Below are 25,742 nucleotides of genomic sequence, written 5' to 3'. Positions count from 1 at the left end.
CATCATTGATGATTTGTTGGTCTACACGTTCGTCATTTTCAAGATTCACACTCTCTGACTTGTATGCACTTGTATTTCTTTCTCGAATTCTTTCTTTGTTGTCTTTGTACATATTTATGAAATCTTCTTTGGGTTTCTTTTGGAAAGGGGTTCTGAACAATGGAGATGCGAAAGTGAGTGAACTCCTTGAAGCAATTGTAGGGTTCATACTTGTTGCTGACATTGCTGAGTCACTTTCATCTTCTATGCAGGGTTTTTTAGCTACTTGTCTTGGTATAGTGAATCCCTGAAAGAAGAAAAAGTTACATAAAGTTGCAAAAGAACCACAAGTATTTGTACTTTAAGAGAATTTCTATAAATTTCTGGAAAAAGCCCCCCCCCCCCCCCCCCCTCGCTGCACTTCACAATTACTAAACTTATAAAATTTATTTAGTGATTAAGTACACATACAATCTAAATAATTCTAGTCACAAATAGATTATGTGATTACCAACAATAATACAATCATTTACAGTCAATATTAATAATTTATATATACGAATGAATAATATCATATTTCCAGTCAAGATCATTCAGGTTGACGGGTTCAAATGTTCCATTTTGTATATCAGAAATTATCAATAATTGTAAGTGCTATTATTTTCTTGTTAAAAGTGGCCATATGGATGAGTACTAGTTATTTATCTAGGATTTTTAATTCATAAGAAAACTCCATGTTTTTTCACTATAAAAAATAATATGAAGCAATATAGACCAAGTCCAAGTGTGTCACTCAATCAATTTCAAAAGATTTTAAAATGTGTAAAATGCTTGTTATTGTACATATAATAAAACAAACATTTTATGCCCATTTTAGCTTTTTACAATTTAATTATGTACAAACATGGACTTGGTCGATACTCTTTCACATTGCCTTTTTTCAAGTTGAAAAACATGGTAAAGTTGTATTAGAAATTTGAAATCCAAAATAAACACCCATTTGTGATCCATATGGCCACGTTATTTGTTAATGTCAAAATGATTAGAATTAGAATGCATAAAGCACTGGGTTTTGCCTTCATGACTTGAATCTCAATCACTCACAGTTCTCCTTCTCTTTAAAGGAAGTCTGCCTTTTATTGGCTGCATTGATGTATTTCTATCCATATATGGTTTTGTTGTCCAGTGGTCTGACTTCTGTTGCTGAAATTCATCTTGACTACTATCTTTGGCTTGTACTATGTTTCCTCCATTACTGTTACTGTTTTCTTCTTCAACCAGAATGAGGTAACGATCACTTTCAAGTTGTTCACCAACAACAACCTGTAGAGGGAACATTTTCAAACAGTAATTTTCCTAAGTTGCTCAAAAGTGGGTCAGTATTATATAGTGCTATTGAATTGTAGAATCATTTTCTAATTTAGTTACACCACATGTAAAAACTACATTCATTTTTGCAATAAAACTCACTAAGTGTAAGCACATACTACAGTATTGTGTTGATTCTCCCTCTCTTTTTAACCACCATCTCAATTAACCACTAACATTAATTGAACTATAAAATCACTGGATCATTTAGGTTTAATAATTTAGATTCAACTTTCTATGGTAGGCATACAACTAAATTTTGTATGCAAAAGATTTTGGTCACGAAACTAAACCATTAAATAGATGGTCTTTTTCAACAATTGTTCTATCTTATATAAATTAATAAAAATGATACATATTTATAATCTATATATCTTAGTATCAAATCTTTTCACTGTCAGAAGAATCCTCTCTTTATACACAGAGTTTTTGCTAAAGATGGTAAGTAGGTAAAATTTACCTTGGTTCCCAAACAAAATTACCATAGACTCTATGAGGAAACACTGCCATTTTTACCCCTTTCTCCCTCTCTATTAACAGGGTTTCCCAACTTTAGCAAAAACACAGATACAATACCTGTTCATGTTTGACACAGAATGAATCCAACTTGGACTTTTTGTCATCATACAGAGAAGCTTTGTTGCCTTGTACACCAAGTTTCAAGATACCATCATGCCAGGTTTTAGCCTTTTTGGTCTTCTGATGTGTGTACAAGACCTATAGTAGTACATAAATATCAAATAAATAGACAACATATAATTAGGCAATAAACCACCCACCCCCTGGGGATGGTATACCCCAAGGTTTTGACCAGTTGACAACAATTGCATACAACAAGTGAATCTTTTCCTGGAATCATGTAATCATTTACCACAATAGCACACTATCTTTTTTATTTATATTTCTGGGGATAATAATATATATACCTACGATACATAAATACAAACATTTATTCACATTTTTTAATTTCACTCATGATAAATTAATAAATATGCATTTTTAATGCTGGTACAAGTTTTTATCTACTAGTATATTATTTCTTTTTTTCAATAACTCACCCCACAAATTGATTTGACTTTCACTGCAACTTACAGTGCAAGGCTAAACTTTTGTTTTGCTCTCTAATATTTCAAGGATCAAGGATTCGACAACCAATACGAATAACTACTTACTGTAAATGCTTTACCGTTCATTTCGAATTGAATTTTTTCGCTGAAAATTTGGATTCTGTCACTTGGTATCCTGACGATTTTGTTTACGTTCTGTTCTGGATGTCCTGCAATACAATCATAACACAGATTGTGATGATCGAATATCGTACGGTACACAGTCTCAAATGTACCTGATCATTCAAATTCTAACCGATGAATCAACTTTTTTGCAATCGTTGTCCTAAAAAAGTACACCTACACTGTCATTTTAGTAAAATGTTTCAAACAGTCCTGATTTTTGATAGATGTATTCTTGAAGTACAGACTGTCAAATTTCCCTCCAGAGTACCAGACAAAACAGTGCATCATGGGTATCACATACGAAAATGCTAATTTTGCTAGAAACACCTATGAAACCGATAATCGAGAACATCTGAATACCTTCATCTAAATGAATGTCCAGTATAGATATTTCTATTCACCTGTTTTCTCTGTATTTCTTACGTTTTATCACGTCACTCATTTGAATGACCTCGGGTCAATAGAACGGGTCAAACGTAGGTCACACACCGAGCACTTTAAATTACAGGCGCTGTGTAACTAATAAATATGTGACATTAATTGTTGAAGTTTTATTCCTTTATTCCTTTTTATTTAGATATATTGAATTTTTAATGATAATTTATAATATTTTGATATCGTTTTATTTCTAAACTATTGTGAATATGAAGTCGATTGTCCGTGTTTTTTCAAACAATATTTTAATAAGTTAAGGCCTACTCAACTAACAACAACAAACGACGCTGGACTGAATCATCGTGTGCATGTTTCTGCTTGCAAGCAGATTTCTACATAAGCCGCACAATTTTCGTAACTTGGCCAGACTTCGACAATCCTGTGGAAGTGAAGACACCATGAGTAAACGAAAGGCTCCAGATTCGAACAACCCAAATGCCGATTTCTGTGACTTTTTAACAGGTTTGTTTGAAACTTGACTGCCTTCTTTGTTTGTCTGGTACTGACTCTGTGGTAGTCCTACGGGAGCAAGGGAGGGACTTGTAATTGTCAGAATGTTTACTTTAACTCTTCAATTTCTGAGTCTACTGTATATTTTTATGGGTCACAAACCTGTCTAGTTTGGAAAAGAACCTTTGAAAGGTTACACATCAAATATTAAAGAAAACAACATAAATACAATCGTAATAAATATATGAATAAATAAATAAATAAATATTAAAATAAATAAATAATAATAATGATGATGATGATGATGATGATGATGATGATGATGATGATGATGATGATAATAATTACAAATTTTAGACTTGTGGCTGGACCGAAAAACATTTCTTTCAAGAGCATTACCGGTAGTACACTATCTCATTTATTTATTTATTTATCTGGGAATAAATTGATATTGTAAGTAACTGTTATATATAGTAATACTTATACGGTACGATATATCACACATACATTCATAATGATTACAAATTTTAGACTTGTGGCTGGACGACAAAAAATAGTTCTTCCAAGAACGAAATGTGACACAAGACACTATGATATTGTAAAGACTGTTTATATTGATTGATGTCCATTTTGTTCAATCCATGTATCACAGATTTGGCCAATTATGAGAAGAATGTATCTAGAGCAATGCACAAATACAACGTCTACAGGAAGGCAGCCAGTGTACTTTCTAAACACCCCACTAGGATAAAAAGTGGAAAAGAAGCAAGGAAATTGGTATGGCCAATTACTCATGTTCTTGTGCAAATTGTATTATTGATCACCACTTGAACCCATGTTCTGCAAGATACACTGTGTCAGGGTATTCTTACATATCTGATTGATTGATTGATTGATTGATTGATTGGTTGATGCATAGACCCTCCACCCACGTGGGTGGAGGGTCTATGGTTGATGGATTGATTGATTGGTTGATTTGTTTTATTTGGCAAATAAACATATATAATATCTTTGCCAAGGATAACTAAAACTTGTCTCGATTGAGGTCTAAAAAAAAATACTCAAAGATAGTCAGAACAATGCTAAGAATTAATATTGAATGGTAGCTGCTGTCACCCAAGATTGTATTCTTTAAGTTTGTTCACTTTATTATAAGTATCATTTAGATTGTTCAGAGGAAAAGTTATAAAATGTCACAATCAATATCAATAACATAAAAGTAGTGCATGATCAAAGTTAGTCTGTAAGACACATAATGTTGCTCCACCATCACTGGCCTCGTCTGATTGACCGATGTGTGAGGGTGCCCCATCATGACGTACTTTACCGACAAAACCAAAGCCTGGAGAAGACAGATCAGAGATAGAGTTAATTTTAAAAGTAGTTTGAGTCAGTCAAACGTGAACAGTCAACATATATTTTCAACAAATTCTCTCAAAATATATCATTTTCAAAGGTATGCTACACCTTTCTTTGAAGGCAGAATTTAACAAGGTTTTTCCCCCAATTGTAAAAAATCAATCTCTGTTATAACAATAGATGACTTTTATTGAACAGGAAGGAATTGGTGAGAAGATTGAGAAGAAAATAGATGAATTCATTGCAACAGGAAAACTTCAAAAACTTGAAAAGATTAAAGCTGATGATAAGAGTATGGCTATCAATGAATTAACAAGAGTGACAGGAATTGGGTAAGTATAAACAAATAATGTTACACTAACATAGCCATGTGTTTATGATCAATGAAGTCGCTTGATGGACTGCGATATGATTAAAATCTGATGTGGTGAATGTGGCTGGATTGATTTATTTACCCATGATGTGGAAAGGCAGCAATCACCCAGAACAACAAAATCGAAACAAACAACACAAAGAGATGGAAATGGGGGCAATCAAGCCACTTTCACCACATCAGATTTTAATCAGACTGATATAGACAACAACCAATTATAGATTGATGAGTGATATATTATGTTAATTCCTGTAAAATGTCATAAAATCTGAACTGTACATTAATTATTTCTGAGAACATAAAAACATTGTGTGTCCAGTTTGCAGTTGATTGAAATGCTGTTGATATTTGACAGGAAAAAGGACTTGTCACTTTTTCTTGAAATGAACACTGTTAAATTTTTGTTGAACTATTAAAAAGAAGACAGCCTTGCTATATTTGAGGTGTATGTTATAAATGTATTATTGTTAATATATACATGTATGTCTCATACTTTTTCTTTCCTTTCATCAGTCCTGCCGCAGCAAGAAAACTTGTAGTTGATGATGGTATCATGTCCATCGACGGTTAGTCATGACATATGAATATCTTACAGAATGAGAGAGAGAGAGAGAGAGAGAGAGAGAGAGAGAGAGAGAGAGAGAGAGAGAGAGAGAGAGAGAGAGAGAGAGAGAGACAGACAGACAGACAGACAGACAGACAGACAGACAGACAGACAGACAGACAGACAGACAGACAGACAGATGTGCAAACAAATAGCCTCCTGTTAGTGAGATGATTTTAAGCTTATATATAAATATGTTTTCTTTTCTTGATAACTAGAATTGAAGAAGCACACAGATAAACTAAATCATCATCAGAAGATTGGAATCAAGTAAGTCTTTTTCAATCTTATACATTACAACCCAACCAAAAACAACCCATATCTGTTCTAGAGTCCAATATTTCTGTGTAGGTTGTGTAGCTAACTAAAGTCTACCAGGGTTAACTGATCATTTTACTAGGATTTCCTGCCAGTGTTTTTTTGGTATGATGTCTGGGAAGGCTTTTCTTGAGTTTAAAAGGGGAACACTGAATATTCATGAGTACAAAATGCTGTACACTTCAGTGTGAAACAGCTGTCATGAATATTCAGTGTTCAACCATTGAATACCGTATTTCTGCTATCTCCCATGATGTAACAATCCACAGCAAAGATACCCTATAAATGCACAAGATCAACTTGATGTTTCTCTGAAATTGCAAATAATTATCAGTGATGTAAAATCATGAAATGACTTTCAAGAACCCATAGTTTACGAAAATATTTCTATTTCCTTCAGTGGTGTTCCCCTTCAACTATAAAGTGTTTCATGAACTAGACTGCAAAGCATTTCCTGATCTGAACGATAGTGTGATTAAGAAAGTAATTTTTCTTAAAAATGAGGACTTTTTGATTTGTAGACATTTTGAAGACTTTGAGGTCAGGATACCGAGGGCAGAGATGGATAGATTGAATACTGAAATACAGAAATATGTTAAAAATATAGATGATGAATACATAGCTACAATATGTGGTAGTTATAGAAGAGGAAAGGCTTCAAGTGGAGATATTGATATCTTACTTACACATCCTTCATTTACTTCAGAAACTAGTAAAAAGGTAGGTTTAGTCTGTCTTGTTTTAAGAACAGTAGAATAGAAATTGATACTTGAATTCATTTTATATAGTAGTAAAAGATTTTTCCAATCTTTTGAGTTGCCGAGATATTTATGTCAAATGAATAAAAAAAAATAAGTACAATCCAAAATTTGGCTTTGATAAAATTAAAACCATTTTATCAGATTTTGGTGAAAGAATTTATGTTTTATATCTTGCATCCAGCTCTTGATGTCACCCCTTTGTGTGGTGATTAAGACGCAAGTGGTCTAACCACCAAGCAAACAACAACCCAAGTTATAACAAAATCAGAGATTAGTGGGTCTGACAAGGTCTTTATTTTATTTATTTCATATGTTACTCATCCTGTCTTTGATTTACAGCCAGAACTTCTCAAGAAAGCAGTGAAAACTTTGGAAGATGCCAAATTTATTACAGACACAATATCATTTGGTGATACCAAATATATGGTAAGTAATCAGTAATGGTAAGTGACTGACTGACTGATTGACTAACTGACTGACAGACAGCCAGACAGACAGAGACAGACAGACAGACAGACAGACAGACATTTGTGATGGGTGATACAGATCAGCTTATGCTAGAGGGTCTATACTTATTCCTATCTAAAACCTAAACATTATCCTGAATATGTATGTCTATTGTACTGTCAGTCAACTGTACATTCTACATTCTAGCTTGACAAAATACCCAATATATTGGTTCTCTCCTTATCCAACATTTCAGGGTGTATGTAAATTACCCAAGGAAGAAGACGGCACTGAACACCTGTTTCGTAGAATTGATATCCGTATTCTACCTCATGATCAGTATTTCTGTGGTATCTTGTATTTCACTGGTAGTGATATATTCAACAAAGATATGAGAAGTAAGGCCTTGGAAGAAGGTTTTACACTCAATGAATACTCTATCAGACCTGTTGGAAGTACTGGTAAGTCATAGTCTGTAGTGTATAGAGTGATGGCAACTAAGAAAGTACACAGTAGAAGTCTGATGCAGTGTTTTAGGTCTTTGTACATCAAAACCCTTTCTTTCAAGTGTGGTTTTAGAACCCTCCTGTTCTGATGCTTTATTTGAATTGTCCATATATGTCAGTGACCCTGTTCATCCACAAACATCCTTACCTCAGCCAGCTCCAACTTCTGATGGGATGGTATCTGTGTTTACATGTAGTCTGGATGCCAATGTAGTCTCAATGTGGTCTCTCTAACCACTGGAAGATTCGCTGAAGGATTGCATTAGACTAGTTTACATGTAGAACAGAGGACAACAAATGCTATACCTGCACTCACATACTGAACAAATTCAGATCAGTTTCAGGAGAGTCTCCTCCTAGAGATACAAATGTATGATATCGGCAGGTTTTCATGTCCATGGTAAAATAAGTTAGGATTGATATGAACACATTTACATCAGAAATTCACATTCAGATTTTCCTCATCTGTTTTAATACATGTAATCAAATTGTTTGTCAATATGCATGTAATAGTTGCCTCAAACACTGACGTACACAATTTCTAGTGACGCACCAAAATTTGGTGTTCCCCAATCTCGTACTATATGTGGTGACTCACAAGAAATGCCAGTTTTTCTCATTTTGACTCACAACAACATTAGAGGACACACAGTCACTGGTTTAGACCTGTGCAAACATGGAGTTTATGACAGTTGAAACTTAGTTATCAAGATTAACATTTTCATATTTATGTATTTTATTTACAAAGGTGTGCCAGGAGAACCATTGCCTGTCTCCTCTGAAGAAGACATCTTTGATTACATTGGAATGGATTTCTTGGAACCATCAGGAAGAAGCATGTAATGTTGTTATCTGGATAAGTAAAGAACTTGAAACAAATTCCCAAACTTAGATGCTCATGGTTATACTCAAGCTCTCCTAGAGTTTTCCTATCTAGTATTGAACTATAGATTTGTGATTATCATTGAGAATTTATAAATTCTGCTTGACGAGAATACATCTGTGGATTATATAATAGTACTGTGTAGATCCCTCATATGTATTTTGCTTTGACGTCACTCACATACGGCCATAATTAAGTTGTGGATTGTGTGCAAAACAAAACATCATCAGACTTCCAAAAGGTTTGCCTGAGCTTGCCCCAATTATCATTATTCACAACTGGACAGAATGCTAGGAAAGATTGAAAGCTTGGATTTATTCCGATGTTTTGGTGCAGTACAATGTTTAATTTATTTGGAACTCTGTCACCTGCACAGATGAGTCTTCTTCATCATAGTTTAGTATCAACAGTTACGTCTTTTTTAATGAACAAGAAATTAATCTCTCATTTGTACAGGGTAAATGTTTATAATTGCTGTTGTACTGTGGTAGTCATATTTACTGTGTTATAGAATGACTAGATGAAACAAACACATTATTTTATATGTATGTACCATACAGCCAAACTGGGGGAATTGATGGCTTTGGTAGAATAAATTCTCATTTGCATATTTGACAATTTCGTAGATCACCAGAAAGATTATTTGATTTTAATGCAACTCCAAGGAAAGAATATACCTCCTATTACTACTACTCCTAGTGCAAAAGTTGTAGAAACTTTTTACAAACAGGATCATAATTTTTGTGACTTTTTGTCAAACAAGTCATTTCCACTATAACTAGTACCTTTCATGTTATGTTATTTTATTTGTACTATAACTTTGAGGAACAATTATAGAATATAATTTTGAAAACATTTTTTTTTTGCAATAAATTCATGGAATGTTTTATATCTATTGTCTTGTGGTATCTTGATGGTTTGCATTTAATCAATTCTCAATGTTTTGTGTTCTTTTTCATGGGCATGTGTAATTTTTCCATGCTTGCATGGGAACATTGTATTATAGCCTAGAGGCTACATGATTTTATGGTGTGTGATGTGTATTCTGGTAATATTTATATCTAATTACGTCAAAATCAGATGTGGTGCATATGTCTAAATTTGTCATACGACGGTAGCCATCAAAAACACACCAAAGCTGCTAAGTTTGAAATGGTAAGAGAGCTACAAGTTGTTTGACTACATTTATATATATATAACAAGATAGATGTGGTATGCACTGAGAAGGCTAAATTGATAGCCGAGACTGCTTTTTCAAAAATATATTTTGTGCCCTAAAGATCATGTCATAATGTTATTTTTATAAGCAGATCTCGTAGTTTGATGTGCAATTTACCAGACATGATAAGATTTGACATGGTTGAATAACAGCAGGATGTAACTTTGAATTTTACTTTAAATATTAGTCGTATATTGAAAAAATCACGACAAGATCATTATTAAACATGTTCAGGATGTATTCATATATGCAACATCACTACCGTTTTTCCATCTTTAAATTTTACTGTTGACCACTAGAGGGCGCCACAGATATGTTCTGAGTATTAAACAGTCAGCTGAGTGTGGATGCATCACAAGCTGCTAGCTGGATAGCCATTAATCTGTCTTCTGTATGTCTCTGTAGTGGAACTCCAAGACTATTACAACTACATCTGTTTATGTGTACCGTACAGGTAAGTTACAGTTACCATACATAGTCCTCAGCATCACGGTCTTTGTACCACGGTAGAATAGACCTGTACTGAGTTCTGCAGGCTGCACCCCATTGACATAGTGTACGGCAACCATTCAGGTAAAATAAATGCGGTCAAGACAAAACTAAATATATTGTATTGTAGATCTCTCAGTGCAATGGTGAACAACGTGAACAGATTAGCTAGTACAGTATTTCTCTAGCAATAACACGTTTCGAAAAATACTGCTAATAGTAATAGAGACTGACTGGGACGTTACATGTAATATGTGCTGGTTTGTTGGAACTTGTTCGTAGACGTACTAGAGCCTCAGTCACGAGTGCATGATGAAGAAGGAACATGTCTGTCATATTATGTCTCGATGGTGAGATTATTGTGGAGGAAATGCCAAGAAGCTGTACTTGTGATGTAGTATCCCCACCCACCATGTCGAGATTTGAAATTCTTCCCATGAATTAAAACTGTAGATAACCAACCCCCCCCCCCCCACCAATAACAACATTGTAACTAAGTCATGTACATTTGTATATATGTAATACTATGTAGATTGCTAGTATCATGGTGAAATTTGCAGTTTTAATTTCAGTTTTGTGTAAAATGTAGTTTTATTGACATCTCTGTTTTAAATTTTGTCCCAATCAGCTTATGGTTGTAATGTCAAATACTACATATTTTAAAGGGATTTCATTTTCACTGAAAACAGGAATTGTCTGTATTACCCGGACCCAATTTTCACTGATTTAGAAAGTTATGCATAGTATGAATGAAAAGTATAATTTTCACAATAAATTTCAAGTGAATATCCTCGCAAACCACAGCCTGTTTTATGACAACGTTCTTAATGAGCCTCCCACTTATTTCGAAATGTAGTGGTAGAAATAATAACTCTAGTTTGCAAGAATGGAGAATTTAGTATTTCACCATACTACATTTTGTATGATAAATTAAGTGTGTGAGAAAACAATATGGCTGCATAAAATCTCAACCAATATTGAGATAAAATGTATTGATGAATGATGATGTATAGTTGAAAGGTGTTGTAGTACCTGTATGCATCAATATCCCTAAGGATTCAATGTAGATATATTGAAAGTAAATCTGGGGATCACTTAATCAACAATGAACATTTGCAATTGAACAAATCAAAGAGTTTGAAGAATAGTAGCTAAATGTTCACTCCAGACTTAGTGTTTGCTTTGTTGGGTCTGTGTGTGCTATACTTATTATGTAACTGTAAGATTTGTAGTGTAGAATCCAGACTAATGGGAATTTTGAATTTTGTGAACATTTTCCATGTTCTTATCCCTGTTAGGCCTAAAAAAAATTGTGTGGTTCCGATTACGCTCCATTTTAGAATAGGTGGGGTAGGTAGAATTAAAAAAAAAATTTAATGTGTGAATGACTAGTTCAAGTAGTTATGTTTTCCGTTGTTTTCAATGTGGTCTCTGTGTCATTGGTTTCTTCTCATCAGATGTACAGCCATTACAGATTAGAAGAACAGTTTTATATTGTCTTTTTAAGTTGATGTCTGATTCCACATCCAATAATTCTCGCAAGACTTCACAATTTTTGCAATTTTATTAATTTTTTTGTAGAATATGTAAAAAACATGTAAGTTTAGGGTCAGCAGTGAAAAACTAGGTGGGGTTGCGTAACTGAAACCAAACAGTTTTTTTTAGGTCTTATCTACAATGTAGTTCATTAGAATAGAATCGCATTCCATGGATCTACATGTATAACACTGATCCATCTAAATTCTAAATTCCATGGATATATCCAAGGAATGACACCATACAGTTATAAGACTCAAATCTCCAGAGTGTATTCCATGTTCTAATATTCCTATGATCCAGTTCATTAAAAGAGAAGTCGTATTCCATGGATTTGGAACAGTGATCCCTCAAATCCCATTTAATTCTGTGCATACATCTACCTGTACAACTTCAAGACTCTGTCAAACTTCCGTCTGAGATTTCAAGCAGTAGTCATTTATCTGGTCTGTTTGGATTTATTTTAACATTTTGGACAAATATTATAATCACTATGGTTACATGTATAATTTTGGAACACTGTAGACATTTTTTTATCCTAAGTCCAATATGTATTGAAACAAAAATATTAGATTTATACCCTGGTTGTCATGACAACACTGCACCTACAGTATTAGTTCTGTGATGCTCAAAATACAAGTCAGAACGATCAAATTTAAAGTATTTTTCTCAAGTTTTCATAAATTATGCTCAAGGGATTGTCATTCCCAATATTTACCTACACTCAGCCAGAAAATACTGAAAACCCAAAGGTTTTGTCATGACAAGTTGATACAATGTCCCTTGTATGTTATATCTCATCTTTTCTTTGACTGAGCAAAGAATAATATTGAGGATAACATCATAATGTACAATGTATATGGTAGAGAACATTCATTCCTGTATGTCATGTCAGCAGGTTTTGTCAATGTGTCTGTTGGCTGGTTTTACCGTTAGACTATAGACCAGTCATTCCTGTATGTCATGTCAGCAGGTTTTGTCAATGTGTCTGTTGGCTGGTTTTACCGTTAGACTATAGACCAGTCATTCCTGTATGTCAGGTCAGCAGGTTTTGTCAATGTGTCTGTTGGCTGGGTTTATACCGCTAGACTATAGACCAGTCATTCCTGTATGTCAGGTCAGCAGGTTTTGTCAATGTGTCTGTTGGCTGGGTTTATACCGCTAGACTATAGACCAGTCATTCCTGTATGTCAGGTCAGCAGGTTTTGTCAATGTGTCTGTTGGCTGGGTTTACCGCTAGACTATAGACCAGTCATTCCTGTATGTCAGGTCAGCAGGTTTTGTCAATGTGTCTGTTGGCTGGGTTTATACCGCTAGACTATAGACGTACGTTTTGTCAGAAAAGACTGACAGATACTTAGTGAACATTATAAATTCAACTTTAATACATAAGTTACATTTGAGATCCATTATACATGTACTTATATATTCAGTGTTTTACAAGTAGTGTACTCAATGAAGGGTATAGATGGTAACTCAAGCATACACTAGCTAATATTTCTTCTTTTAGTAGAAAAGTTTTGATTTTAATTTTACGACCATGATTGATGATAAAGAGGTACACTGTGTACCTACAGGGGTGAACAAATCATTTTGTAAACTGGTGGTCCCCGGACCAGTGCCTTAAAAAATCCAGTGGTCCTGCTGAAAGAATTAGTGGTCCCAGGTCCCGCTAATGTGAAACATTAAATCTTACCTATGAATCTGTATATTGAGATGACTTTTTAACATAGTTATTAACAGTAAGGTACTGGTATGATGGACCAGACAAGGTAAAATTTGTGTGGTCCACCCAAAAAAATCGCTAGTCCCGGACCCAGGACCAGTGGATTTGTTCACCCCTGACCTAATATCATGGTCTTTAAATCAAAACTGTACACATACATGTATACATACATAATCCCATGTACATCAATTTTATAGACTGTCGACAGTTGTTTGTACCTTTTTTGCTATGTTTTATCTAAAACTAAAGTTGTCGCCTCGTTCTGATCCGGAGCAATACTATAACCGTGTACTGATTATTTAGCAACATCACAGCGAGTGCCAGAGGCACGAGCACTCACAGTTTCCTCTAAGTACGCCTTAGTATTCAGTGCTACTGAGTGAGGCTACGACTTTGTTTTCGATGAAACATAGCCAAAAAGGTACAAACTACTGTCAATAGTCTACAGTTTTATAGAGAATTGTACTGCACTACTAGTGTTTTCCTTGAAAATGTTCACCATGAGCTATGTCAGTAAATCATACAACAAGTTACATTCAGATGTTCTCTCTGAACATGGTAACTAGGCCTTCAAGCCCTCATTTGACTTCTCAGCACCCTCTTCATGACAAGAAAATCATGTTCCAAATTCATATTTCGAACACAACAGAGCCAGTAACATAGATGCATGTTGTCATGACAAAGTCTAGACCTGTGTAGTTGTGACATAGAACGACCAGGGTATAAATTCCATATTTTTTGTTCAACATGGTTTGTGCATGGTATAATGCCTATCCTTCACTGTAATATCCCATAATCACGCCTATTTTTCGGATTTCTTTAATAGTTTACTAATAGTGTTCTCTCCACTATAGAGAAAACATGGTGCTAACACCGTCATTGCCAATATGTAAAACTTTCACATGAAGAGAAATGGCTGATCTATGTGTGTATGTGTCAGAGTATGTTGAAGACATGCATGTTATATGCTGATGTCCTGATTATGCAAAATAAATATGCAAATTATATTATTGATATGTAAATTATTATGCAAATTAGTTACCATTTTGTGCTTTATCCCTGGGGCAAACACTGCAAACATTACAAATCTTCAAAACAGTTTGTCATGTTTGTACATGTACATGTATTTGATTGTCATAGCCAAACAAATTGCCATGAATGACGCATATCTTTAGAATCAGATATTAACAAAGACAATAACAGGAAACAAGCAAATAACTGTACATGTAAAATACATTTCCAGGCAGTAGGTTTTATAAGTTAATCTCATAATTTTTTTTTTTTTTTTTTTTTTTTTTTTTTTTTTTTTTTTTTTTTTTAAATAAATTTTTGTGCTGGGAATTCCTCCCAGCGATTTTCTGTTATGCAGACAAATACAAACAAACAAACACAAATGCTACAGAGATCCATTCAGGTTTGGGACTAACGTGACAGGGCTAAATTTTTATAATTGTAGGTGAGGCTAATTTACATGCGACGGCATGGTCTGTATGGATATTTCAGTTCATTATTGGAGTATGTATAGTCATAAAACCATTAAAATACGTGTAACTGGATACTCATGAATACACGACTTGTTTATACACTTTACTTTTCATAATCAAACTCACTTCACTGCACAGCTTTTTCAAAATACCCATTGCCTGATGAGTGTATTTGTAGTACAAATATTTGACAGTAAATTCAAAAAGATAAAATTCTGGCAACAATTCAAACTTTAAATGAGAACAATTTGACTCATTTTATTAAAAGCCCTGATTTTTCATACATGACAAATTTCGTAGATTTGATGTATAATTTTTTGGCTTCAGAAATTGTTTCTATCAATTGTAATTCCGTGAGATTTTCCAATAGTGTTAATATAATAAAAAAATTGAGTTACATAATATTAGTAAATTTTAAGATTTTTCGTTTTTATGTTTTTTTGCAGATTGTTACATGTATAAATACTTCAGTGTCACTAGAGAAAGTGACAGTATTACATATATAAGAGGATGATGTAACCATGGTAACCAATGAGCGCACTGCTACTATTTATTTGAGGTGGCTATCTATGTTGTTGCAGTATAATCCTGAATGTAATTTTCACATAATGAAATATGATCCAAGGAGAGTTTAGAGGATCCTTCAAGATATGAAAATATTTCGTCAGAATCGGAGTAACTGAACCATAAGAATTGAAGATTGGATTTTTCCCGTTAGCGTTTTATTGTAATGATGAAAACAGTCTCTGTTTGCTCATTATTTGTGAAGAAGGGAGATTAAGTGTAGGTACTGAAAGTAGTGAGATCGGTGTCCTCGTTTTTATTGAAATAAGTGTGGATTTTATGAACAGTTTGTGAAAAGGAGCGATTTGTTACAGACGTGACTGGCATGCAAGAAGACTCCCAAGACAAAAGTGATTTGTAACATTATTTCACCTCGGTGACTTCTCAAGTCAGTTATTTCTACAGACATCTATGAGGAGTTTGTTAAATGAACATATTTACTCCAAAGAGGAAAATTTATTGAAAACTGAAGACTGCTGGGTACTTAAAGGAATCGCTAGTTTAGTGCATTACCTTAAGTCTGCTGGTGAAAAAAACACAGCGAGAACAATTGAAGTGGGGAAACGTTAACTTCAAAACATTTCTGATATAATACTGGTTAAGAGAAGACTGCAACCATGTGGAGTTCGTCACGTGTGAAATATTCCCAACTACCTACATCAGACCATGGGATAGCCATTGACTATAGATCACCATTTAACTTTGATTCAGCGTTCAAGTATAGTGGTGGTAGAAAGGGTCGTACACCTGCCCTCACTGAACAAAGGGGTAAGTTTTTACATTTTCTTACCTCCTCTCTGCCCCCCCCCTCTCTGCCCCCCCCCCTCCCCCAATAGATACCAACCAATCCCCCTCTTTAAGTATGATTATGCATTATAGTGGTGGTAGAAAGAGTTATACATCTGCTCTCACTGAACAAATAAAAGTGTTTTTTTTTAATTTTCTTACTTGCATGTGCTTTATGAATTTATTGGTAGCCAAACAATTATGTCATATTGACAGTACCATACATATCTTTAATACTTGGTGTAAGCTCCACTATAGTAGTTGCTAGACATCAACATTGTTCTTAGCCCCCAACGGACACTACCCAGGGGGGGTTATGTGTGTGTGTTCACCCTCAGATCTCTGGCATGCAGCAACTGATTTCATCCAAACCTAGCACAAAGGTAACATGCTATATGTGAGACATATGCACATCACTTTGTTTTGCAATTGAATCAAATATGGCTGAAAAGCAGCCATATTTGTTGTATGTGCATTCACCCTAACATCTCTGGTATACATCAACCGATTTCAACCAAACTTGGCACAAAGGTGCTATGATGTGAGACATATTATGCCAGTCACATATTGTCAAATATGTCACATATTTAACACCTTGACATTTGACCTTGAAAGTGATTGCCAAAGATCATAGCTTGGTACTGTAAAATATGTCACTTGGGGTGTCCTCATCATTCCTTCTCTTCTATACAGTCTACAAAGACAATAAAGTTATAGTCTATGCTATCAAATAGATGGTAGTAAAAGTCTGTTATGTGTGTACGTATCTTCAGATAAGTGAAGAGTTTACATTGTACCATACCACACAGACATGGTTGCTGTTTGTCCTGAAACATTTAAAGGTGAGCTTTCTAACTGTTTGCCACTGCTAGCAAGGCCTAACCATTCTTTGCTTGCTGTGTAAGTACAACGTTTTCACTAAACAGTTTGGCTCATTGTTGCATACAAGGAAATGTATTTCTGTCAAAGAAAGTGTCACTCTAAAAGAAAGTTTTCTTTAAGATGGTTGATGGACAAATTGCTGCACTGTCACCAATTCCATTAAAATCTGATATAGGGAACTGGGCGCAATTTCGTTATTTGCCTCCTACTTTTATTGTTATTGTTTTGTTTTGTTTTTTCTGTGAGTGCCAGATACCTACATCTGACACATTGCCATAGGTGTTCTCATACTGAATCTTGTACTTAGGAGTAGCCAACCAAATCCCTCTTACGATATAACACTCGATGTTTCGAAATTGACACAGAGAACCACCAAACAATAACAATAACATTGGTGTCTGTGCTCGAGCTCTTTTTGAACAGAGCGTTCTGAAGTGCTGTACCCATGTTTCAGCACATTACGCATTCTCTTTCGTTTAGTAAATTCACTCAGTGTTCTCGTTTGGCTTTAGAACACCTATGGTATTGTGTCAGATTTAGCTATCTGATGCTCACAGAACAAAAATCGACAGTAAAAGTAGGAAACAGAGGTAAATCATAGTGCCCAATGCCCAACATCAGATTTTAATCAGATTGCACTGTCACATGGTATATAAACTTTGAAGCAAAAAATCGAGAAAGTCGATGGTTAGAAGAATTTTCTAACTTACCCATTTCCTAGGTATTTTACCAGGTACTCATTGCAACCATATGGCATATGGCACAAAATATTGGGAATGTTTTTAGATGTTTTACCAGATTTCCATCTTCTGTTGACAAGGTACCAAAACCATAGCAAATACACTGAAGTTAATATGTACATATAACTATATACTAATCATACTTACTAGCTCAGGCAGCTTCATCACATCTATACACCAACTTACAGAAGTATGCACGCTGCTACACTAACCTGTTCTCCCCTTACCTTGTTTGCTACATAGTTTGATGACCATCGTTTTCCATACTTGGGGGTTGTGCTTAATGGTTACAGAAGAGAGATATTGAAATTACTTCTGTGTAGTATTCTAGATTACTGTGAAAACTAAACTCAAATCTCAAGATTTATTGACATGTTTAAATACTGAAGTGAATTTTTTTCTTCTCTTTTTTAATTTCCAGAATACAACCCTCCATTTATTGTCCATTTGTGTACCTGTATGGTCATCTTTCTTAGCTTTCTGGTTATGATTCTGACATTCCCCATTTCTGGATTTCTGTGTATAAAGGTTAGTATGTTATCATTTCAATGAAATTTACATTCCCAACTAGATGTTACCATGGTAATAATTAATGTTATCATTCCCATGATGCACCTCTAGATATTGCCATGGCAATTACAGTTATCATTCCCATGATGATGCACTGGTATATATGTATGTTATGCATGTATAGTTGTCTTTCCCATGATGCACCTCTAGATGTTACCATGGCAATTAAGATGATCATTCCCATGGTGCACAGCTAGATGTTGATATGCAGATTGGGTTTATATTTTCCAATTTCATTCAAACTTGGCATAAAGGGACAAAGTATATGGGGACATGCTTTGTTTCATAGCATCAAATTCAACGAAATTGGCCATATTTGTCGTAAAAAATCATATTAGCAGTTTTAGGGGCTGTGTTTTCCATGAAGCCTTGTTTTTCACAAAATCCAAAATAGTACAAAGCACAGACAGTACATAAATAATATATGAAAACAAAACACATGAGTACAAGTATGTAAAAGGTAGGCGAAAGGAAATAGTCATCATTGTGGAAGCCACTAGACCAAAAATATCATGAATATAAATAGACTTGTATCAACTTAATAAAAGTAATGGATTGAATTAATCAAAAAACCCCACAATATAGAATTGATATGTAGGATGAAGGTTTTAATTATATGGAAGCACTGAAGTGAAAATCTTACAACGTAATATACGACAGCTTTGATAAAAACATCCATATGACGAGCACCTGTGAATTGTGTCGTTTTCTGCTACAAATCACTGTCAGCTTGACAGAAGTACAGAGATACAGACACAGAAAATGAAATTTTGCATTCTGGGATGAATTGAAGCTTGTACACAATTTATGATGAATCAGTGATTGTAAATTACAATGTTGGTATTTCATGCATTTTTATTGTTATTCAGACTGAAGAACTTTACTATATACCTCCTATTCAGAAAACTACCCTTCACACAAAATTAAAAACGTTAGTGATATGATTATTAAAATGATGAACAGCTCTACTACTTAGTATTAGAAATACTAAATGCTATTTGCATTAGGCATTATAGTAATTTGGAAGCCGAGTTCATATTACTGTATACAGCAATGTGATGCAATTATATTATCTAGCAACCTAATTGCATTTACAGTGATTATTGAACATGTTAATACCATTTTGCGTTTTGATTAAAACTGCTTAGAGAAAGGGTTATGCATGGCATTATAACACTAAATGACCTGTGTCTGTTATGCCTGGTGTTACAATTTTGAATGCCCTATTCCTGTTACGCCTGGTGTTACAATTTTGAATGGCTTATTCCTGTTATGCTTAGCATTACAACCCTAAGTGGCCTGTTCCTGTTTGGCTTTGTGTTACAACTCTAAATGGACTGTTCCTGTTAGGGCTGTTAGGTACTCCCATCTTAAAAGGATATATGGGTGTATGTGTGTCGCCAAATGGGTAACTTTTCCACAAAGAAATCCTATAACATTGGTTGACTTTTCATCGAAAAATATCCTAATCACGAGGTTGGCAACATGGGAAAGATCTTCATGATTTAGGAATACCTTCACTGCATCATAATAAAGGTAACTGACTGGATGATTGTGACTAACCCTACATGTATATATACCGGTACATTTGTATAAAGGCTATAGACCGAAATGGCTAAAGACCATATCCACTCCTGCAATGAATCACTTGTACTGAAAAAAAAAGAATTCACGTAATATGTTTGCATGCCAACTGACTGTTATTTCTTTCTCCAGGTAATTAAGCAACATGAAAGGGTTGTTATATTTAGACTTGGAAGACTACAGCCTCTGAAAGGGCCAGGTAAATAGTATAATTTGAATACTTCAATATGCCAGAATATCTTATCTTTAATACTTGCAGATTTTTTATCAGTTTGACCCACAGAGGAAACCAGGAGGACCAAATCTGACATATTTGACACTACATGTACTTGCCTCTGAACTTGAGATAACTATTGCTACTTGAAAGAGTTATGCAGGACAGACATCAATGGAGTAGTATTGGGAACTACATTCTGAATTTCCCCTCCAAAGTTTAGGACCAAAATATCTTTTCCATTTATAATCACAGAGTAGGTACAATCTCCTGTGGTGTAAATGATTGTATAGATGTCTACATTCTGAATTTTATCTCCAAAGTCAAGTAACAAACAGTCTTTAGTGTCAGTTATGAAACATATTTTGTTGTTGTTGTTGTTTTTCAGGTGTTGTGTTAATATTACCATGTATTGACAAATGTAGAAGAGTAGATCTGAGAATGAGGGCTTTTAATGTACCACCACAGAAGGTAAGTTAGAAAAGTAGAATGAGAGCTTTTAATGTACCACCACAGAAGGTAAGTTACAGATGTAGAAGTCCTCATTCCAACTCAAAAAATACAGTTTGTACAATGGGTGTGTTAATGTGTTATATAGTAGGGTTGTGATGTACATGTAACATCTCTTTTATGGGATTGAAATATTCTGAATACCGTGTGAGGGCGCTCATCTGCAACATACGTGTAATTGTGTTGATTTACTACATACAAGTTCCAAGTTAACTTAGGCTCAGTACCTTGGCAGATTTACTTTATTTTTTTTATTAGTCTCATATAATCTTCAAATGTTTTGAGTTTGTTTATTCAATTCTAATTTTGTAATGGAAAATGTCTTCAACTGTTTTTTAAAAAAAATTCCCAGTTACTAGTAGTCTCCCAAGGGCAATAGATGTTCACCTCACTGTTTCACAATCGGTCACTGAGGTCATTATTTCACATTTAAAAGAACACACTTGTGTTTAAAAAACCCCATAATATTCAATAAAGAATGAAAAAGAACCAGACACTTGAGCAAGTTATAAGTTTATTCTCCTCATTGAGTTGTGGAAAATTCATTCCTGAACTATGATGAGAACAACATGCAATTGTTTATTGCTATAAATATTACTACAGAATTACACAGTATTTTTAACAGTTTTGTTCATATTTATGATAAAAACATTTAACCTTCAAAAATAATATTTCAGAAATACAGCCAAAGTTATCTAATTGTGGTAATACCGGATGCTTTGTGTAGCACTTGGATTTCCTATGTACCCCAAGTGCTTTCTATTTTAACATGACCCAAGGCTCCTCAAGTGATGGAATTTGCATAGGCCTATTAAAGGCTCCCTCGGGAGGAAAATCAAAAACATCCCACAGATTAGAATATTCATTTCCTCTCCTTACATGACCTGTGAGGGCACTCATCTGCAATGTTGTACATTTGTATATGAAACGGTGGAAGTAGTAGGTGAACCAGTGACGTAGACAAGGGTTGTCGTGACGTGCAACAACCAGGGTATATATCCATATTTCTGTTCAAAGACACAACAACTTGGCTTGTGCATTGTACAATGTCGTTTGTTTTCGATTTTGTTGTTTCATGAATGACTGCCTCCTTCCTAAATATACAAAGGATGTAAAAGTTAATAAAGCAATCTTAGACTAGATTCCTATATCAGATTTTGATAATAATAAAGAATGAAAAAAGACCAGACACTTGAGCAAGTTATAAGTTTATTCTCCTCTCCTCATACTATCAGTATGACTAATAGAAAATGTAAATTGATGCTTTATTTTATTTGCTGTGTTCAATTTACTTTACTGTATAGTGAAATATTTCTACATTTTGTTTCATTTCAGATCTTCACTGTTGATGGCGCTGTCATCAGTTGTGGTGCAAATATACATTTTCAGATCAACGATGTCATAATGTCGGTCACATCTGTACAAGATTTGAATCACGCCACGAGAGCGCTTGCACAAACCGCATTAACCAATCTACTGACAACAAAACGTTATTCCGATATCGCAGTAGAGAAGCATTCTATTAACGACTTCATGCATGTCGAGCTGAATGTAACCACACAGGAGTGGGGTGTTGCTGTCACAAGAGTAGAAGTGTAGGTATCACAAACAATTTCTACTTTAGGGGTGAGATCAATAGTTCAATGTAGGATAAAAAAGTACATTCTTATAGTTAGGCCTCAGCTATGCTTTCAGGGGTATAGTGAGTGCAGCAGAAAACACTGCAAGTGTGAGTGAAAGTACCTTGAGTACCCTGGACTAGTGTGGGGGAAAATCTGGTAAAACGCGCATGAATTTCCATACCGTGTACCATAATTTGGAGAGGAAACCTCGAACTTGGACAGTAGATTGACTGGAGAATTAGGATTTAATTTTATATACAAATTGCCGTTAACAGAAACAGTGGCTAATAAGTGATCATTAATATGGGTTTCTCTTTTGTACATTGTTATCTTTTACAGATCTGAAATAACTTTGTTAAAAGAAGCAAATCCATTTCAAATGGGTCCGGTTGTTATGCCTCCATTTCAAGGACTGCCATTTGATATGCTGAAATCACAAAAATCAGGTAATCTTTCTTATATACATCTGAAGACATCAGACCGTTGATGAACGGAACCTGTTACAAACAGGGACAGTAAACAACTGAATTGGATTAATAACACTTGGCACAACATATATTGCAAATACAGAGACTTGTATTACATTCTATCATTTGATAAGAACAGTTGTATGGCCTCTTTACATAATCGTTCCCAAACACATTTTCCATTTCCTTGGCATTTCATATACACATAAATAGGCCATAGAACTGTTCTTATCAAACCATGGTGTGTAATACAAGTCTCTGCTGTTCCAACATGCTGTGCCAAGTGTTATTAATCCAATTCAAGATTTAGTTCCTATTGACATTATGAACTGACATTATGTATGTTGGTTGGAACCATAGAGGTGTATATACAACATTGGCATAACACTTTGAAATAGTAGAATTAGTACAGTGTCTTAAATTTCAAGAAAAATATTTAAAAAAAGATTTACTGTTGGTGTTACTTTTAACTCTTGAAAGCGTGCTAATAGTTAGACTGTAAGATATGTCATGTTGTTACCCCCACCAACACCCCTACCCCACCCCCATCCCAACCCCCCCACCCCCCATTTCACAGTAATCAGGCTTCTCTTTTACTATGCAATAGGATGACACAATACATATCTTACATACTAAAAGTAGAGACCAAAATAAAAACTCAAAATTCTCAATAATCACAAAATATTGAAATCATTATTCCTACTTTGCCATTTCTCTGTTAGGTTTTTCAAGTGTCCAGATCCCGCCATCAATGTCTTCAGTGCCAAATGTCCAAGTACCGTCACTGGCAGCAATTCCAGAGCAGACTTCAGAACCTGCAACGACAATGTCAGCAGAGGATATCTTATCAGCTGTCAAATTGTTATTGAATGATTCATTGGTGGAAAATATTGGAGCTGTCTATAAATTTATTATTAGTGGTAACAACACTGAAACATATTATTTGGATCTTAAGAATGGTTCGTATTTTTCATTTATTTGTATCAAAAGTCTGGGTAGACTGTAAAGAACGATCGTACAATGTCACACAAGCTCAAGAAGTGAACTTTGTTCATTTAGGGGGGGGGGGGAGTCTGGTGTCAGTGCGATTGCTGAACTTCATTATCGCACTTCTAACCAAATTTTGAAAGCTTTCATGACTTCAATGATAACAGGTTCTGTATTTGCTACTGAGATGTTGATAAGTTGATAAAAATTTTACTTCTAATACAGTGCTGGGTTTCTGGTAGTATTTTGATGTGTTTACCATCATCTCCTGACAGTAAACAGGTTCAGAAGGTTGGAACTTCATGTTTACCATTGTGTTTTTACATTGCATCAATCGTAGTGTTGTTACCGTCGTAGTTTTCATTGTGGTTTACGTCATATATAAATGTTTGATGTTGCACCTGTGAACGTTCTTTTAGGGGAGGGGGAGGGGTTTTGTCCTAAATGAACAATTATTGTTTATTGAGCTTGTGAGGCATTGTGCAATGGTCCCTAACATATGTGGTGTCATGCTGCCCCTGCTGGCCTACTCAGTGAAAGAGGTTGATATACAAAGAGAACAAATTTCACCGTACTCAAAATTTTGTTTGTGCAGACATTGTAAAACATGTCATTGAGTTTAAATTTCATTTGCATCTTACAGGTAGTGGTGATGCTGGTACAGGTGAACCACCATCTGGGGAACCAGATGTTGTCCTGGAGATGAGCAATTCAGACATGCAGAAAATATTTGCTGGTGAATTGAGACCTTTCCAAGCATTCATGTCAGGTAGACTGATAGTGAGTGGAGACAGAGGTGTAGCTATGAAACTGGACCAAGTTGTAAAAAGACTCCAATCACAAGATAGCTAAACAAAAACCCATCATTTGATCCTATCACCCCTACCTCCTATGCCAGTTTAGCTTAATCCCATGATTTGTCTTCATGGATCATTCTATTTTATGATCAAATTGGGTATGAGATGTGTACTGAAGTATTTCAGTATATGTATCAGCTGCGTGTGCTCAAAGTTAGTCACCAAAAAAGTGCCAAAACATGTAGGGATTTGTCTGTCATTGGTGCACATATTATCTGTTTGCAATAAATTTCATCTGAGGAGTTGACTACAGTATCTCTCTTATACAAACTACTTGTATTTCATGATTTCACTTCATTGTCTTTTTAAAGGAGCAAAGTAAGCTTCAACCTTTTTTGGAGAATCGTTAAGAGAGAGTGAAGTCAGCTGTATGTCAAACACAGGAATGTACAGGAATGTTGTACTAGCAATATTTTCTAGTCTCAGTTACTCAGATCGGCCACTGGTGGTGCTCTCTCTTGTTCTGACTATCCCAGCAGAGTCTAGTCTCCATCTTGTCATTAAACTAGGTGTCATGTTTTAAATCTGACTGTCGACATAGCCATCATGGATTGACATCATTTACAAAGTGTTTCCCTATACTCTGGGTCAGCCAAAAGGAGAGAACTCTCAGCAGTGAGTCTTAGTAACTACCGTGGTTAGACTATTTTCTATGCAACCATTGTCATGGAAACTAGATGAACATTGCAGGACATTGAGTGACAATAACCTAGTATGATACTGTACTGAGATCTGTAAGTACAGTCTGAGTATGTGAGAAATCTGTGTTCTTACTACTCTGGCAATCGCA

At 34.9% G+C, this 25,742-nt stretch overlaps 2 protein-coding genes across 2 annotated transcripts; both read left to right on the top strand.

The window, feature by feature from the left end:
* Positions 1-3,306: 3,306 nt before the first annotated feature.
* Positions 3,307-9,536, top strand: LOC144452106 (DNA polymerase beta-like). The gene is made up of 9 exons (XM_078143120.1): positions 3,307-3,476; positions 4,117-4,241; positions 5,022-5,155; positions 5,710-5,762; positions 6,019-6,070; positions 6,640-6,838; positions 7,219-7,305; positions 7,583-7,787; positions 8,581-9,536. The coding sequence occupies exons 1-9, from the start codon at positions 3,323-3,325 to the stop codon at positions 8,673-8,675; spliced, it is 1,104 nt and encodes a 367-aa protein (XP_077999246.1). The 5' UTR covers positions 3,307-3,322; the 3' UTR covers positions 8,676-9,536.
* A 6,814-nt stretch (positions 9,537-16,350) lies between these two features.
* On the top strand, positions 16,351-24,947 carry LOC144452524 (stomatin-like protein 1). Its single transcript, XM_078143625.1, has 8 exons — positions 16,351-16,501; positions 18,563-18,669; positions 20,428-20,494; positions 20,898-20,980; positions 22,355-22,614; positions 22,981-23,087; positions 23,831-24,067; positions 24,739-24,947. Exons 1-8 carry the CDS (start codon positions 16,351-16,353, stop codon positions 24,945-24,947), a joined length of 1,221 nt encoding a protein of 406 aa, XP_077999751.1.
* Positions 24,948-25,742: the final 795 nt, after the last annotated feature.

Source organism: Glandiceps talaboti, chromosome 22 (assembly GCF_964340395.1).
Source record: "Glandiceps talaboti chromosome 22, keGlaTala1.1, whole genome shotgun sequence".
In the NCBI taxonomy this organism is placed as follows: domain Eukaryota; kingdom Metazoa; phylum Hemichordata; class Enteropneusta; family Spengelidae; genus Glandiceps; species Glandiceps talaboti.
The sequence above is the reverse complement of the archived record's forward strand: the minus strand, read 5'-3'. Positions and strand labels throughout refer to the sequence as shown.